General features: G+C 60.3%; 1 protein-coding gene across 4 annotated transcripts in view; it reads right to left on the minus strand.

Annotated features, from left to right (window-relative positions):
- Positions 1-642: 642 nt before the first annotated feature.
- Positions 643-17,515, minus strand: part of ZNF521 (zinc finger protein 521) — a 321,390-nt gene continuing 304,517 nt past the window's right edge. For all 4 annotated transcript variants that reach the window (XM_080686741.1, XM_080686738.1, XM_080686739.1 and 1 more), the window contains one exon: positions 643-1,439. In XM_080686741.1, coding sequence (XP_080542867.1) covers positions 1,410-1,439 — 30 coding nt within the window. In that variant the 3' untranslated portion in view covers positions 643-1,409. The remainder of the gene's footprint in view (positions 1,440-17,515) is intronic.

Here is a 17,515-nt window from a genome sequence, read left to right on the forward strand (position 1 = left end):
GGGACCCTTCCGTCTGCAGGCCGGTGCTCTGTCCACTGAGCCACCCCGGCGAGGGCTCATTCACCGGCATCTTCCAGACGCCCAGGCCCGGGGGGAAGGCTACTGACGCTGCAGCGCCACCCTCCGCTGAGAAACCGAGGCAGGCGGTGGAAGGTTCCGGAGACGGCAACTCTGGGAGCGGGCCCCGGAGTCGGAACGCACAGCCCGGCTCCCGCCCTGTGCCTCGTTTCCAAAGGAACACAGATGCGCCTTAAGCGCACGTCCGCCAGCAGCCTATCCACGCGGCCTCTGCTCGGGGTCCGGATCTGCCCGGCATGGCCCGCGTCGGGCTGCCCATCACGCAGAAAGCAGACGCCGCATCCACGTGTGGTCCGAGTCCTCCAGGACCACGCGACCTGGTCGGGTCACGCGGGGAGAGCCGACGCACCCGGGGCCTCATCTCTTCCCTGCCCCCCACCCCCACCCCCCTGGACGGACGCCCTCCCAGCTGCATCGGGCCCAGCGTGGACGGTTAAGTCTCAGTATGACCGACATGCTTAGGCCCCAGACATGCTCAGAGCTGGTTCCGCTCCCAAGCGCGCCGGCAGCTCCGCTTTTCAAATGGCAGCGGCACCGGAACAAGAAAGCACACGCACGCACGCAGACCCAGCGGGAAACTGAATTTATTTCCTCTTGGAAAACAACTCCAGTCATGCCCAGGTCCAGGGCGGAGTAAACATGAGCAACAGTAACATACAGGTTCGTCCAACCGACCCGGGGGTTTGGCTGGGAGAGATCCCACGGGACCTCGAACACGCAGAGCCTCCGACCTCCCCGGGAAACTCGCCGACCGTCTACATAACAACTATTGCATATATAGTGATGCTACCTGTCACATCGCAAGGCGCACAAACATACAGAACGGGCCGTGCCCGGCGGGGGCTGCGCCGGGAGAACGTCTCCTCGTGGATCGCAGGAATCTTCGGCAATGAAAAAATAGTCTCGGATTTAACGCTGATTTACCAAAAAGGGAAAGTCTGGGCTGGAGGGTCCGTGATGGCAAGTCCGGTGAGGCCTCCTGCGTCACACAGGTGCCCGAACTCGGGTCCTTTCCTGGGGAACTACGTCCTCTTAAGCCGTTCCGCTCACGTTCTCTTCCTATCTTGCCTGAACAGGGCCCGAGTCCACGCGTCTTCATGAGACCGTGTTAGTTTCCGACGACATCATACATGTGCAACACGTTATATACAGAGGGTCTATCCGGTGCTCCCAGGCTCACACACATGAACACCCAGCGTCTGGATAATACAAGTTCATGGTACAATACAATGCTCGGAGTAATAGACATGGACAAGGAGGGGTTCGTGCAAAGAGTGAAACATGTTCCCTTTTTGTGCCTCAGAAGGAAGGTTCCACAGACCGTGCTCCCACTAGCTGCTGTGCTGGGTCATCGTGTGATTCTGGAACAAAAGAAGGGGGGGGGGGGAGGGAAGGTAAGTGCTTGTGTTTTCATCGACCACGTACCCGCAGCGGCTGCTCGGTTTACGCCGCCAGGAAAGAGGTGCTCAGAGCTGGGTGACCGGGCGCCGGCCCCGCCGGGAGGGGAGGGGAGGTCAGGGTGGCGCTGGGGGGGGGGGGGCCACGCACGGGAGGCGAGGGACCCGTCCTCGCCTTTCCTCCTCTCGGCCCCACCACCTTCCCAGAGCACCCCCGCCTCCTGCCTCTCTTCCTATCGAAGCGCCACCCATTTTCACAGCCCAGGCCAGCCCCACGGGAACCGTGTTTGCCATCTGCGCCTCCGTCCCCGTGAGGGCAAATGCTGTCAAATCGCCGTGGGTGGTGGCCGTGGGTGGTGGCCATGTCCACGCCAGGGCCCTGTCTGTCCCTGGATATAAGCTTGAAAGGCAAAAGGTTGCCTGGCCAGCCAGGGACAGAAGGACGGTGGGTTCTCCAGCGCCCCCTTCAGGCGGGCCGGGGCCGCGCCACCACAGGCTGCGGGGGGGCCCCTGGCGGCAGCCACAGCCGCTGCCCCACCCCAGCGTTCGCAGCCTCTGCGGCACTGTCCTCCCCAGCACACAGCAGGTCCCCTTTCCCATGAACAACTTCCTCCTACGTCCTGAGAGGCCACTGGGGGGGGGGGGGGGGGGGGGGAGTCCGTGCACTCGCTCCGAGCCGCTGGCAGGGCCTCTCACGGTGGCAGGGACACAGTCCTAGAGGGTCCTGGGAAGTGGGCACATACCCAGCATCGACAGAAGAAGAACCCCGGTCCTCACGCGTGTCCTCACCCGACAACACACGTGGCCTCCCCTCGGGGTTGGGGAGGACAGCGGGTCCCCGTCTGGCTTCATGCAGACCTTTCTACAGAAGGGGGAGTAAGAGCCGGCAGAGGCCCCCCCCCACCCCCCCGAGCCCTCGCTGCACTTTGGGTTCCAAGAATCACAAAAATATTATTATTTTAAAATATATATTTTTTGACTTTCAGGGCAGAAGGGAGAGAGAGAGAGAGAGAAACATCAACGACGAGAGAATCACTGATCGGCTGCCTCCTGCACGCCTCCTCCTGGGGATCGGCCCCCACCTGGGCCTGTGCCCTGACCGGGAATCCACCCGTGACCTCCTGGTTCCTAGGCTGACGCTCAGCCCCCGAGCCTCGCCAGCTGGGGCACCGACACCCTTTCTCCAGAAGGGAGACAAGAAGCCAGGGGGGGAGAGGGGACGGCGGACCAGAGCAGCACGGAGAGGCCAGCTCTGTGCGGCTCCCTCCCTCGGGCCCGTGGCCAGGCCACGGCGCGGGTCCGAGTCACGGCAGTGCCAGCCTTCCCGGGCGTCCTGCGCTTCGGGTCCCCCCCACTGCACTGGAACAAAGCGGGGTAATCTCACCAATTTCACACGGCAGTGCACAGTCCCCAAAGCACTTTAATGCAATGACAGGTTATGAGAAAAGATACCTGTTCCAATGAAGGAAAAGTGTTTTACATAATCGAGGAGAACATCCGAGCGAGCGGCTCGGTGGTGTGTGTGTGTGTGTGTGTGGGGGGGGTGGGGGTGGCGATGACAGAGGAGGAAGCCGGAAGAGGAGAAAAGTCCTTCAACCCCGCAGAGAGCCATTGTCTCTGCCAGGAGCACCTTGGAGACCCCACGTCTAAGGAACTGGAATTGCAAACCATTAATCCCAGCGACGAGCCGTTGTTTTACACGAGGGTCGGGGGCGGGGGGGTTGTGTTAAAAAAAAAAGAAAGAAATCAAACCCGCAGCACCCCTTCCCGCGGACAAGCAGCTTCGTCGGGGTGCGAGGCCGGCAGGACGAGGTCCCCCCCCACGCCCGCCCCCTCCTGCGGCCCGGCCTCCGAAGGGAGGGTGCTCCTCTCCTCGCGCCTGGCATGTGAAAGGACACGCAGAAAGCTGAAAAGCAGACAGGGGCCCCCAGGAGTCCCTTCCAGCGCTCTGTTTCTTCTAACACACGAGAGGCCTTTCACTTCCCGGGGCTGGAATTCTCATTTCGGGCTTGGCACGCTCGCCGATGATGAATTCAAGCCCGCCGTGCGGAGCGCTGACCACATTTTACCGGTCAAACGGCTTAATCCTATGGAAAAGGCAATCCAAGCAAAATATTTTTAAAGGAAAGCTAAACCTCGTGATCCCCCAAAACCGTTCACCTCGGCCAAGCCGGCCCACTTCCCTTCCATCTTGACGTGAATGTGAGTATGTGCCCCGATGGCCACGATGAAGCTCAAGCTTTGGAGGGAGGCCCCGGTGGGGTGGAGGGGGTGGAGTGGGGTGGGCCTGGGCGAGGGGGAGGGGGCCCGCCTCCCGGGATGGAAACATGAAGTCCCGCCTTCCGCGGCGTGCCCAGACGGGCGATCCCTTGGCAGAGGCCACGTCTGGTCTGCGCCGTGTAACCCTCTCTGGGCACCGGCCGAAGGTTAAGCAGCTGCGGCAGGGACACGAATAAAACCGGCATCTGCATGGGGGTTTTGTGAGGTCCGTGGACTCGGGGACGTTCCTCATTCCTTTACCGGGACTTGTCCATGTAGAGCTCTTTGTCTCAAACGAAGTCTGACAAGCTTTTCAAAACGGAGGAAAAGGAATGAGAGAAAAGCAGCCCACACAAGCAGTTGCACTAATTCTCCAGGCCGTTATTAGCATGTCGGTCTGAACTGCAGTTGCATTCAGTTTATTTATTTTTTATTTTTTTTAAAATATATTTTATTGCTTTTTCACAGAGAGGAAGGGAGAGGGACAGAGAGCCAGAAACATCGATGGGAGAGAAACATCGATCAGCTGCCTCCTGCACACCTCCCACTGGGGATGTGCCCGCAACCAAGGTCCATGCCCTTGACCGGAATCGAACCCGGGACCCTTCAGTCCGCAGGCCGGCGCTCTATCCACTGAGCCACACCGGTCAGGGCTGCATTCAGTTTAAATGAGATGTTTTCCAACCCGGTGGGACCGCAGACAAGTGCGGCTGCCGTGATGCGCGCGGGGGTGGGGGTGGGGGGGGGCAGGCGGGGAGAGAGAGAGATACACGGAGAAGAACGGGCTCTGTCTCCAGCAGATGGTGGCGGCCAGGCGGTCTGCTGTTCCTCCTTGGAAGTAACGCACACATTCGCAATCAATCACTGCTGATTAATTATCCGGCCCCTCCCTCTATCGGGGGTGGGACCTTGAGCAATGGGTGTGCGCTCCCTGCTCTGAAGCGCCGTCCAGGGCACTCACAGGCGCGCAGCTCCGGCTGCGGGCAGAGCACATCGCCGCCACCTCGAAGGCACGCCTGCTCTTTATGTTTCATGTTATTTCTTTCCCCCAAACAAAAGCACCGGTTTCCCACAGGCTGGGTAATCAGTCTTTTGACCTGCATTCTTCCTTGACCCATTAAGGTCACCCTGGGCCGGGCATGGAGCTGACTTAGGAAATGCCTGGAGTCCTGCCTTTCATCTCCCGCCGCCGCCCGCTGCCCGCCGCCCGCAGCTTTCTTTCCATGTGTCTGCGGTCCCCCAAGGCCCGCGCCGCCCGCCCGCGGTGGGCAGGGGAGGACAGGCGCGGCTGCCGGTATTAATGAGCGAGGGCCATTAGGAGTCCGGCCGGCTCCTTCCCGTTCCCAGAAGCTCAGCCCGTGCGGACTGAAGATGCGAGAATATTGACACAAAGCGCGGGGCCCCCCAGGACAGCTGCGGGCGGGGATGAGGTGGGCCGGTCACCGCGCTCAGAGCTCAGAGCACAGCTCTCCGCCAGGGCGCCAGGGCGGGATGGCGCGGACGTGGCCACAGCCCCTGGCCTCCGAGCCGGCGGATTTCTTGGTGGAGACATTCTCAAGGCCAGTGTCATGCGGACTTTTGAGCAATCGGCACCGGCCTTCTTGGCTCAGAGCTCTTAGTACTAAATCTCCGGGTTGAATCAATGGAAGTACTATATCTCCCACATGAATCAATACATGTGGTTCAATACATGTTCTATTAAATTATACTTTCTAATCAAGATTTTTACATTTCTATCCTCTTTCTTCTTCATGCCCCACTTCCTTGGGGGCGGGGGGGGGGGGTGAAATGGTTGTAAAGGTGTCCCAGAGCTCACGGAAACAGGGTGCCGGCCTACTTCCCCCCACCCCCCCAATTAAAGAATTGTCACGCTGCAAAAGGCACCCTTCCCACATCTTAATCAGGTCGAGGAGATGTGAATGTAATAAATGAACATGGTTCCCAAAGTCCACGCGATTGCCGAGATCACGGTGAGTTTTGGATGAATTAAACCTGAGCAGCCACGGAGCTGGGAGCCGCAGAGCGAGGAACAGTCTAAAAATGACCCCGACGACCCAAATTATCCCCAAGTGCCAACCAATTCCCATCGTGCCACCGGAAGTTCCCATTCTCCGCCCAACGACGCACTTCCTGGCTGGGGGAACCCCAGGTCCCTGTGTCTGCATGGCCCTTGGCTAGCGAGCAGCAGGGAGCGACGTGGACTGAGCCGTGGGCGAGGCGTGTTCCATCTCTAGAAGGCGGCCTGCAGTGGTCCCTCGAGGGCCGTGCGAGCCACGGACACGTCCCTTCGTGGGCGCCCACAGCCAGGGGGGGTGACGCGTGCTCACGCCCCCGACTTGCTAGGAAAGGGGGTTCTGCTCTGTCTCACTCTGCCCGGCACCTCTGAGCCTGCCTGCCGCGCCCTCCGCCCCTCGTGGTGCCCCGGGGGTGGCGCTGATGACCGGGTTTGCGTGGACAGCATTTCCCCTTCTATTCTTCTCACGGTAATGGCATCACCAGGACTTACAGAGACACTGACGCAGCGTCTGTTGACATTTCACTGTCCACGGGGGCTCGGCCCGCCACCTCCGGGCATTTTCTGGGCGACACGGAGCCACGTTAAAGCAACAGATGCCATGGCACCAGCGGAGGTGATCGGGGAAGTACAGGGTGTTAGAGGCGGACCGGGACCACGAGGGTACGGGGTTGGCCCCTCGCAGGAGCAGCAGTGCCTGAGGGAGCGTGGACTCCAGGCCAGTTTCAACGGTGCCGGCGGCGGCGCCCACTGCACCGCGCATCGAGTCAGCCTCACGGACGATGCGGCTGCTGCTCTCGGGACGGCGGTGCTAAGGAGCCCGAGAAGCGGGTGTGAGAGGCCGTGGGGCGTAGGGACACTGGCCTGTTCAGGACAAGCTCAGGCGCAGAGGAGGAGAGAGAGAGGCCTCTCCAGAGCCACCCAGCTCAGTGCAGGCGGCTGTCGAGTCGTTTTACGGCACGCGTGCCATTCCGCCGTCTCACGAGTTTCTACAAGGCCAGCAGCCTCGTCTGACGCTGAGGCTTCCCAACCTCAGCACTGACATGGTGGGCGCGACCAGGCTGGGGAACGTCCGGCCGGAGGGCCATAGGAGGCCTGAGAAATCCTTGGTCTGGCCCACTAGGGGGCGTTAATGAAATGTTTGACCCAATACAGAAGGAACATTCAGGCTAATTTCAAGCTGATGATTTTGCGTGGCCTGCGATGATGTAATGACGATCGAATGGCCCTTGGCAGCAAAAAGGTTCCCCACCCTGGGGAGAGAGGCTGCTCGGACCTGGGGAGCTGCCCCGCACACTGTAGGTTCAACAGCACCTCTCTCTGGCCTCTGCCAACCCCGTGCCAGGGGTGCCTTCCCCCGGGGGCAACCGGAAACGTCCCCAGCCAGGGCCACGTACCCGGCAGAGTTCTCACCCACGCGGAGCTGGTGTGTCCTGTTGGGGTTGCTCAGGTGCACGACTCAGTCTCTGGTCTGAGAGGGATCCCCCGTCACTTACAGAAAGGAGCACAGGGGTGTACATCCACGCACAGAACTGGACCGCAGGCGTTTTAGCACCCACCGTCTCAGAGGTGAGAGGGGGCAGCTGTCCAACTGCGGGGAGGGTCCTGGGGATACATGATCCATGCACTGCTCGTGTGAAGAACCGGGTCTCCCCAGAAACGTCCCCTTCGCCCAGCAGCTCACACCTCCCAGCCCAACCCTGAGCAGAGGTGCCATGTGAGCGGATCTGTCAGGGCTGCTCCGGACAGTCTGCGTCCGATGAAGAATAAGGGGACCTAAGGACTACACCCTGCAGGCTAACACTTAGGCCTGGACACAACCATCTACTTTGAAAGAACCCTGGAGCCACCATCCTCACCCCAACTTCCCAGAGGCAATGGCCACCGCGGGCTGTGCCTGGAAGCGGTGCCTCGGGGGCCGGAGGAGAGGGTCTCGGAGCTGAGAGGCCATGGCGGCCTCTGGCCAGGATCTCGCTCAGAGACTAGAAGTGAAGTCCCAGAGTCCAAGTCCACGTTTCCAGACTGGGTGCTGCCCCAGCGCTGGGCTGGGCTCTGGTACCAGGTAACATGGGAGGGGCTGGTGCGGATCTGACCCCTGGCCGGCCGCTGTGGGGATGAGGGATGCTGCTGCTGCCATGGCCTCCGCCAGCTGCAGGGAGGCGGGGAGCTCTGGGCCCAGCGCTGGGCCCTCACCTCCTGTGCCAGGCGCTGGGTGAGGCTCACCTGGTGCTGGAGGGAGAGGAAGGAGGAGGAGGAGGGGGAGGGGGAAGAGGAAGAGGAGAAGGGGGAGGGGAAAGGGAGCGAGGGCTCCAGAGGCAGGAGCGAGCAGGGGGCGGGCTGAGGCGCAGGAAGTGGACACTGTTAGGGCTCCAGGCATCTCTGGGGCTGCAGACCACCCCCCAGGCTGGGCGGGGAGGTGGGGGCACGGGTGGGGAGCGCCTGTTTTCACCGCGGGTGGTCTTTTCTCCAGCAGACAGAGCTGGCAAAGCCTGGCGGGGAGTCATAAGAACAGCCCCCCGTTAGCCTGGGCTCAGTCCGACGCGAGTCCCCCGAAGCACACGTGACACTGACCGTTCAAACACCACGTGCCCAGCCAGCTCACGTGGAACCCCATCTAGAGCTTTGACCGTCCAACCTCACCGAGAAAGAAGACCTGCCTCTGGCCTCCCAGCCTGTGAGGGGTAAATCCCGCTGCTGTTAGCAAGTGGTGACATCGGAAGGAGGCCGCCTTTCCTTAAGAGCTTCGGGGGACAGCCTCAGGCACCAGCTGGCTGACTCGCTTGCTTTGCACAGCTGACAGGCTTGACTATTTCCCTTTTATAACTGACCATACCCTTCCCCACCTGCAACATGGAGGGAAACAGGGCTGAATTAGAAGAATAGGCCAAAAAGAGCAAAATGGACACTGGGAAATATATTAGCCTGCTACGCATGGCTCAGTGGTGGAGCGTTGACCTAAGAACCAGGAGGTCACAGTTCATTTCCCTGTCAGGGCACAGGCCAGGGTTGTGGGCTCGAGCCCCAGGGTGGGGCGTGCAGGAGGCAGCTGATCGCTGATTCTCTCTAATCATCGATGTTTCTATCTCTCTCTCCCTCCCTCTTCCTCTCTGAAATCTATAATATATATATACATATATATATATATATATATACATATATATATATACACATACACACACACACATATATACACACACACATATATACACTCACATACATATATATACACACATACATATACATATATATATACACACACACATATACACACACATATATATACACACACATACACATATATATACACACACATACATACACACACACACACACACACACACGCACACAAACACTGAGTGGCCAGATTATGATCTCTGAATGCATAATAATCTGGCCACTCAGTGTATATCCTATATAATAAAAGGCTAATATGCAAACTGTCCCCTCAACCAGGAGTTCGACAAGCAGGCAGGCTGGCCAACCGACCATGTCCCCTCCCCCTGGCCAGGCTGGCCGGACCCCACCCATGCACGAATTCATGCACCGGGCTTCCAATCCTATATAATAAAAGAGTAATATGCCAATTAACCATCACTCTGCTAAACCCACAAGCCATGCCCACCAGCCAATCAGGAGCGAGTATGCAAATTAACCCAACCAAGATGGCTGTGGCTACGGAGCAAGCAGGAGACTTGGGTTTCCCCGGTGATGGAGGAAGCCAAGCTTTCAGCACACCCTGGCAGGCCCAGGCCTCCACTCAAGGCTACAAAGTTTCAATTATAGAAGATAAATAAATCCCTACAAAAATGGCTGTGGCCACGGAGTGAGCAGGAGGCTTGGCTCTGCTCCAGGCTACAAAGTTTCAATTGTAGAAGATAAATAAACCCCAGATACCAGGGCCTCCGCTTGGGTCGCCGGGGGGTGTGGCCAGCCTGCAAACCACCACAGGCCCCTCGCCCAGGCCGCCCCACACCCCAAGGGAACCCACACCCTGATCCAGGACACCCTTCAGGGCAAACCAGCCGGCCCCCACCCATGCACCAGGCCTCTATTCCTATCTAATAAAAGAGTAATATGCAAATTGACCATCACTCCAACACACAAGATGGCTGCCCCCATGTGGACACAAGATAGCTGCCACAAGATGGCCAGCAGGGGAGGGCAGTTGGGAGGGACCAGGCCTGCAAGGGAGGGCAGTTGGGGGCGATCAAGCCTGCAGGGGAGGGCAGTTAGGGGTGACCAGGCCGGCAGAGGAGGGAAGTTGGGGGCGACTGGGCCTGCAGGGAAGGGCAGTTGGGGGGGACCCAGGCCTGCAGGGGAGAGCAGTTGGGCGGGACCAGGCCTGCAGGGGAGGGCAGTTAGGGGTGACCAGGCCTGCAGGGGAGGGCAGTTAGGGGCAATCAGGCTGGCAGGGGAGCAGTTAGGCATCAATCAGGCTGGCAGGGGAGTGGTTAGGGGGTGATCAGGCTGGCAGGCAGAAGCTGTTAGGGGCAATCAGGAAGGCAGGCAGGTGAGCAGTTGGGAGCCAGCAGTCCAAGGATTGTGAGAGGGATGTCTGACTGCCCATGTAGGTGGGATCGGGCCTACACGGGCAGTTGGACATCCCTCGAGGGGTCCCAGATTGGAGAGGGTGCAGGCTGGGCTGAGGGACACATACCCCTGTGCATGAATTTCATGTACTGGGCCTCTAGTCCTATCTAATAAAAGAGTAACATGCAAATTGACCGTACCTCTGCTACACCCACAAGCCACGCCCACCAGCCAATCAGGAGCGAGTATGCAAATTAACCCAACCAAGATGGCTGTGGCCATGGAGTGAACAGGAGACTTGGGTTTCCCCGGTGATGGAGGAAGCCAAGTTTCCGCAGCCCTGGCCTGCCTTGGCCTCCACTCAAGACTACAAAGTTTCAATTATAGAAGATAAATAAATCCCAGATTCCAGGGCCTCCGCTTGGGTTGCTGGGGGGGGCGTGGCCAGCCTGAAAACCATCACAGGCCCCTCACCCAGGCTGCCCCACGCCCCAAGGGAACCCCCACCCTGATCCAGGACACCCTTCAGGGCAAACCAGCTGGCCCCCACCCGTGCACCAGGCTTCTATCCTATCTAATAAAAGAGTAATATGCCAATTGACCATCACTCCAACACACAAGATGGCTGCTGCCATGTGGTCAAAGATGGCTGCCCCATGTGGACACAAGATGGCCACCACAAGATGGCCAGCAGGGGAAGGCAGTTGGGAGGGATCAGGCCAGCAGAAGAGGGAAGTTGGGGGCGACTGGGCCTGCAGGGAAGGGCAGTTGGGGGGGACCCAGGCCTGCAGGGGAGGACAATTAGGGATGACTAGGCCGGCAGGGGAGGGCAGTTGGAGGCGACCAGGCCAACAGGGGAGGGCAATTGGGAGGGACAAGGCCTGCAGGGGAGGGCAGTTAGGGGCAATCAGGCTGGCAGGGGAGTGGTTAGGGGTGATCAGGCTGGCAGGCAGAAGCAGTTAGGGGCAATCAGGAAGGCAGGCAGGCGAGCAGTTGGGAGCCAGCAGTCCTGAACTGATAGAGGAATGTCCCAGATTGGAGAGGTTGCAGGCTTGGCTGAGGGACACGAATTTTGTGCACCGGGCCTCTAGTGTATATATATACATACATACTTATATACACACTGAGTGGCCAGATTATTATGCATTCAGAGATCATAATAATCTGGCCACTCAATATATATATATTAAAGAAAAAGGACTGAGTTAGTGAGGTGCCCATCTTCCTACTCCTTGGCCTGAGATCTTCACTCGGTGAGTTGTGACCCCCGCCGCACGATTCCTCCGCCGTTCCTATTTATTTCCCGTCTGGTTTTGAGACCCACGGAAATGGAGAGGTCTGTGCCTGAACGCCGTGGGGCCGGGCATTGATTTAGAAACTGACTTGCAGGCCTAGGATTTAAACTCTGGGCCACTCGATGCAAAAGGTCACCTGATTAGAATGGGAGAAGCAAGGGCACTGTCATTCATATTCAAAGGGTGACCTTTGCGGGGAGAAGGAGGGAGGAGGACTCTGCTTTTCCTTGGTATGGACAAGGATTCCCATCCAGGAAATTCCTGTAATCACGAAGAATCCTTTACTGAACTCGGGCAAAAAGCAAGAGCAAAAGCAAAAGCCACTTCCTTGCAGTGTATTATTTCTTTCATTAAAAATACGGCCACACGCTCTAGGAGGTCAAATCCCAGTAATAAGTCACCAAGAGCAGAAATAATACCTTTCTCCATCATCAGCTGCCAAATGCTGCGGACCAGGGCCGGGGCTTTAGAAGACACACACAGGAAGAGTAAGATGGGAAGGTCCGTGCCCGAGTGGCACAGCCCACTTCCCGTGTGAGCGCGAGGTGCACGCATACGCCCCTGGGCACACCCACGCCTGTGCGGAGGCTGGTGCATGCGTGTGCTGTGAGCGGTGGAATCACACACGTGCATGGGTTCTACAGGTGAAACCCCGGGCGGCCTGCCTTTGATTTTCCGACCGGGCTCACATTTCTGTGCAGAAAATGCCCATTATCAGAAGGAGCCCCGCCGAAACTGGTTTGGCTCAGTGGATAGAGCGTCGGCCTGCGGACTGAAGGGTCCCAGGTTCGATTCCGGTCAAGGGCACGTACCTTGGTTGCGGGCACATCCCCGGTAGGAGGTGTGCAGGAGGCAGCTGATCGATGTTTCTCTCTCATCGATGTTTCTAACTCTCTATCCCTCTCCTTTCCTCTCTGTAAAAAATCAATAAAATATTAAAAAAAAAAAAAAGGAGCCCCAAGCAGCCCTTGTTCCGAATCCTAAGACAGTCCTATTTAAAATGCGAGTATCTCACAAACCCAATTCCACTTGGGCTCTGCTCTCTCACTTAAAAAAAAAAAAAAAAAAAAAGGTCCTGGTTTGGCGACAGGAGAAACACGTCCCCCTCCGGCTTGGTGCCTTCCCTGCTCGCGCTCCTCGCCCCTTTGCGTGCGTGTGGTGTGCGCCCTCGCGTTTCCATTCCCTTCTTTAACCGTCGCCGCCTGCCTCCCGCCCCCTGAAACCGCGGCGTCAGCAGCTCACACAGCGAACAGGAGAGAGCAGGATGCTTCGGGCATCTCTCGTCCGGGGTGGACCCGGGTCAGGGCCACAGACGCATCTGCATTCTCTCCCGTCCCCGCTCCTCTTGCTCAGAATCCTTCGGGTCTGAAAACGGCCCAGCTGCCCCGCCCCCACTCTGCACCTCGCTGCGAAGAGCCTTTCCTGGCCTTGGAAGCCCACACTGGCCCGGCCGGCGAGGCTCAGGGGTGGAGCACTGACCTAGGAACCAGGAGGTCACGGTTCGATGCCAGGTCAGGGCACACGCCCAGGTTGCGGGCTTGATCCCCAGTGTGGGGCGTGCTGGAGGCAGGTGATCCATGATTCTCTCTCATCGTGGATGTTTCTATCTCTCTCTCCCTCTTTCTTCCGCTCAGAAATCATCACAATATATATTTAAAAAGAAACGAACACGAGTACCTCTCCCCACGGCCCGGCACCTTCTCTGGCCTGGCTCCCAGGTCTCCGTGGGACAGTCTGCTCACCCTCGTGGGGCACCGAGCTCCCAGCGAGACCACCCTTCGCTCTCCCGCCCGGAGATGTGCAGTATCTACCGTGAGCGTAATCACAGCCTCCCGTCCGCAGGCGATTTGCTCCTCCAGATTCATTTCAGTTCATTACCTTGGAGCCACGGAGTTGTGAGAACCACTCTTGCAGGTCAAGTGTTTACCCCGGCTCCGGAAGAAGGCGGCTGTGACTGAGCAAGGCCGGCAGCGGGCGCGGTGCACACGCCTGCGGATTCCAAGGGGCGCGGTAAACAGGCCTGCGCAGCCACATGGCGAGCGGAGAGGTCGCGGCGGGAGGCCGCGTGCTAATCAGCCCTCCAAGGAACCGCCGGCCAGAAGTGGCACTTACTCTAATTCAAAGCCCTCGTGCCTGCTCCCGTGTTGCAAAATTTATAAAAGAATAACTTCATTAGACCGCCTGGCACTTGAGACGCACATGCAAACCAGCCACAACACAGAGGGGCTGGCCAGGCGGAGAGCCGCTCCGGGAGCCGTGCGCACGAACGCCAAGGCTGCACCTGTGTTTCTCCCTCTGACGGCGGCTTCACCCAGGACTCCTGCACCCGGCCCCTCACTTCTGCACGCGGCCCCTCACTCCTGCATGCAGCCCCTCGCTCCTGCCACCCGGCCCCCCGCTCCTGCACGCGGCCCCCCGCTCCTGCACGCGGCCCCCCGCTCCTGCACGCGGCCCCCCGCCTCCTGCCACGCGGCCCCCCGCTCCTGCCCCGCGGCCCCCCGCTCCTGCCACGCGGCCCCTCGCTCCTGCCCCGCGGCCCCCCGCTCCTGCCCCGCGGCCCCCCGCTCCTGCCACGCGGCCCCCCGCTCCTGCCACGCGGCCCCCCGCTCCTGCCACACAGCCCCCCGCTCCTGCCACGCGGCCCCCCGCTCCCTGGCTCCTGCACGCGGCCCCCCGCTCCTGCCACGCGGCCCCCCGCTCCCTCACTCCTGCACGCGGCACCCGGCTTCTGCACGCGGCCCCCTGCTCCTGCCATGCGGCTCCCCTGCTCCCTGGCTCCTGCACGCGGCCCCCCGCTCCTGCCACACGGCCCCCCGCTCCAGCCACGCGGCCCCCCGCTCCTGCACGCAGCCCCCCGCTCCTGCCACACGGCCCCCCGCTCCAGCCACGCGGCCCCCCGCTCCTGCACGCAGCCCCCCGCTCCTGCACATGGCCCCCCGCTCCTGCACCCGGCCCCTCGCTCCTGCACGCGGCCCCTCGTTTCTGCCCCGCGGCCCCCCGCTCCTGCACGCGGCCCCCCGCTCCTGCACGCGGCCCCCTGCTCCCTCGCTCCTGCACGCGGCCCCCCGCTCCTGCCCCGCGGCCCCCCGCTCCTGCACGCGGCCCCCCGCTCCTGCACGCGGCCCCCCGCTCCTGCACCCGGCCCCCCGCTCCTGCCCACGGCACCTCGCTCCGGCCCCCATAGAGCGTTGAGCATCAGTCCCAGCGGAGCGGCAATGTGTCGCCGCGAAGCCCGCCTGGCCAGGCGTGAATGAGCCGTTCGCGTCCCTTCCTGGGCCGCAGTGGAGGCTGCCCTGAGCGCCCTGGGACAGCTCCCGCTGGTGTGGGTACGCGCTTCAGACTCACCCGAGTTGTGGAAAAACGAATGTAAAAACATTTTCTCTCTCTTAACCTTGGTCCTCAAGAAAGCAAGCGAGGACCAGGGCGAAGTGGGAACGGTTTGCTGGAGTCCTGGCACAGGCCAGGGGAAGCTGCTGTCACCTACACACACACACACACACACACACACACACACACACACACACACGTGTGCGCGCACCACACACACGTGTGCGCACACATGTGCACACACACATGTGCACGCACACACACATGCGCACACGCTCCCAAGGAAAATCACTCTCCCGCGTCGGAGCTCAGAGCTCTGCTGCCGCCCAGCGACTCCGGCTGGACCCCGAGCCTCAGTGTGCCCGTGCTCATGCACACGTCCTTCCGTGCGGAACCGACAGCGTGTTTTTCAAAACCACGATTTTGGAATGTGGTGAGAAGACAGATCCCGGAGCCTGTGGAGGACCCCAAGCCTCGGAGGAAGTGCGTGTGAGACGCGGGGTGCGCGCCCGGAGGACCCTGAGCGACCCCGTCACGCGGGGCCCCTCCGGCTCAGGGCTCTCCCATCCCCCGGGGCAGCCGGCTTTGCTGCTGAGAAAACAGAGCAAGCACCCGACGGCCTGGAAACGCTGCCCAAGTGGATGAGAGGAGACACCCTCCGGGGGAGTCTCTTGTCCCCATGTTCCCAGCGCTGGAGCGGGGTTCTCGCTGTGGGTCAGAGGTCAGAAGGGAGGCTCGCTCGCTAGAGCACCGGCTGACAGGGCAGACGTGAGCAGGAAGTTGTGGCCAAAACCACGCAGAGCGATGGACTCCTGTCCCCCCCGGGTCGACACGCGGTTCCTTCTCCGTCTCTCCTGCCAGCACGGTCTACAGCACAGACAGCGCTCGACGAAGCCACACAGCAGCGAAGGCAAGTTTACGGTTCCTCTTCGCTGCGAGTAAAACCGGACTGATCAGGAGGGCCTAAGCCAGGGGTGGGCAAACTTTTTGACTCGAGGGCCACAACGGGTTCTTACACTGGACCGGAGGGCCGGAACAAAAGCATGGATGGAGTGTTTGTGTGAACTAATATAAATTCAAAGTAAAGGAGCAGAGGGGAGAGCAAGAGAACCGGATAGAACAGCCGGATCCGGCCCGCGGGCCGTAGTTTGCCCACGGCTTGGCCTAAGCTAATCAATCACAGGCCGCCTCTGTGCGCCAGTAACAGGTGGGTTACTGACCACGTGGCGCTGGCAGAGGGGGATGCAGAGGCTGCGAGGCCACCTGAAGACTGGCGCTCCGGCTGTGAGTCACGCTGGAGTCGGCCAGGGCTGCCTTCCCTTTTGGGAAAAAAACCCCAAAGCAGACAAACTCATTAAACCCTGAGCTTCCCAAGGGGACAAATGGGAGGACGCCCCGTCCTCGGCTCCGCGCCCCCGTGCCACGCGGGGAGGTGGGCGGTCGGGGCCCATCGCGGGCTGTGCGCGGAAACGTGTTTGATGGACAGACGCTGGCTGCACGGGGTCTCGCTGCCAGCCCAGCGTCACCCGTGCAGCAGGAACACGGGCGTGGGGACCTCACACCGGCAGCCGGGCTGGCTTAGCAAAAGCCCTTTGTCCTCGTCTCTGACAAAAGGCCATCGTCACCCCGGTGAGGGAGCGCGCAGCCACCACGCGGGTCCCCTGGAAAGGAAAGCTACGCAGCAGCGCACGCCGAGGGAAGGAAGGAGGGGGAGCTCAGCTGGTCAGCGCACGCACCCCTCAGGCCTGCCTTCCGCCCCCACAGATCTGCCCCGAGGCCAGGCCTGCGCCAGGCCACAGAGCGCAGCCTCGACGGTCCCCGTTCCTCTTATGAACGTCTCCCACGCCTCCCTGCAGAGACGACCGCCCTCACCCCCCCACCCCCGTTTTTACGAGGTTCACTGCTTTCTGCCTCTGTGCAGGCCGCGCCCCCACATGCAGCCCAGGGGGCACGGGAAGGGGGCCGTGCTCGGCCGGGCGCCCCCCGCAGCCAGCCAGGGACCTGCGCGTGCCGCCCGTTTTCGGGAAGGAGCCACGCAGGCGGGCGCGGCGCTCCACGCGCTGCAGAAAGTTGCGGGCGGCTCGGCTGCCGTCCAGAAAATGAATCCAATTTTTCATTCTGTCATTATAAATATTTCATTGCAAATGGTACTGATTTTTCTGAAACTGTGGTTAAGCAAAGGGCCTCTGTGTGAATATTTAAGGAAAAAAAAAGAAAAAAAAGGGAGGAAGACAGCGGAGGAGGAGGAGGGGGAACGGAAGGTGAGCGACCAATTAATTTCTTCCTTTGGATGTTAAAGGTGCGGGGAGGAACTCAACAGCCGGACTGGAGGAAGGAGGAGAAAAACATGGACTCTGCCCTTCCTCTGACAGTTCCTCATAAAATATCTGCAGTCCATCTATCTTTTAGTACCCCGCTCCTCGGAGAGAGAAAATGGTGGTTTAAAGCTCACTTCAGTGCCAGGCTGCGGGAGATTGCTGCCCGGGCCCCCCGCCGCCCGCGGCCTGGGGGGAGAGGCCGGGGAGTTATTCAATCAGCCCCAGCCGCGGCGGCCGGGGGTCCTCCGAGGGCTGATTATAGAGCTGCCCTCCCGTTGCCGGCCGCGGAACACAGCG

The sequence above is a fragment of the Plecotus auritus genome (genome assembly GCF_963455305.1).
Source record: "Plecotus auritus genome assembly, chromosome: 8".
In the NCBI taxonomy this organism is placed as follows: domain Eukaryota; kingdom Metazoa; phylum Chordata; class Mammalia; order Chiroptera; family Vespertilionidae; genus Plecotus; species Plecotus auritus.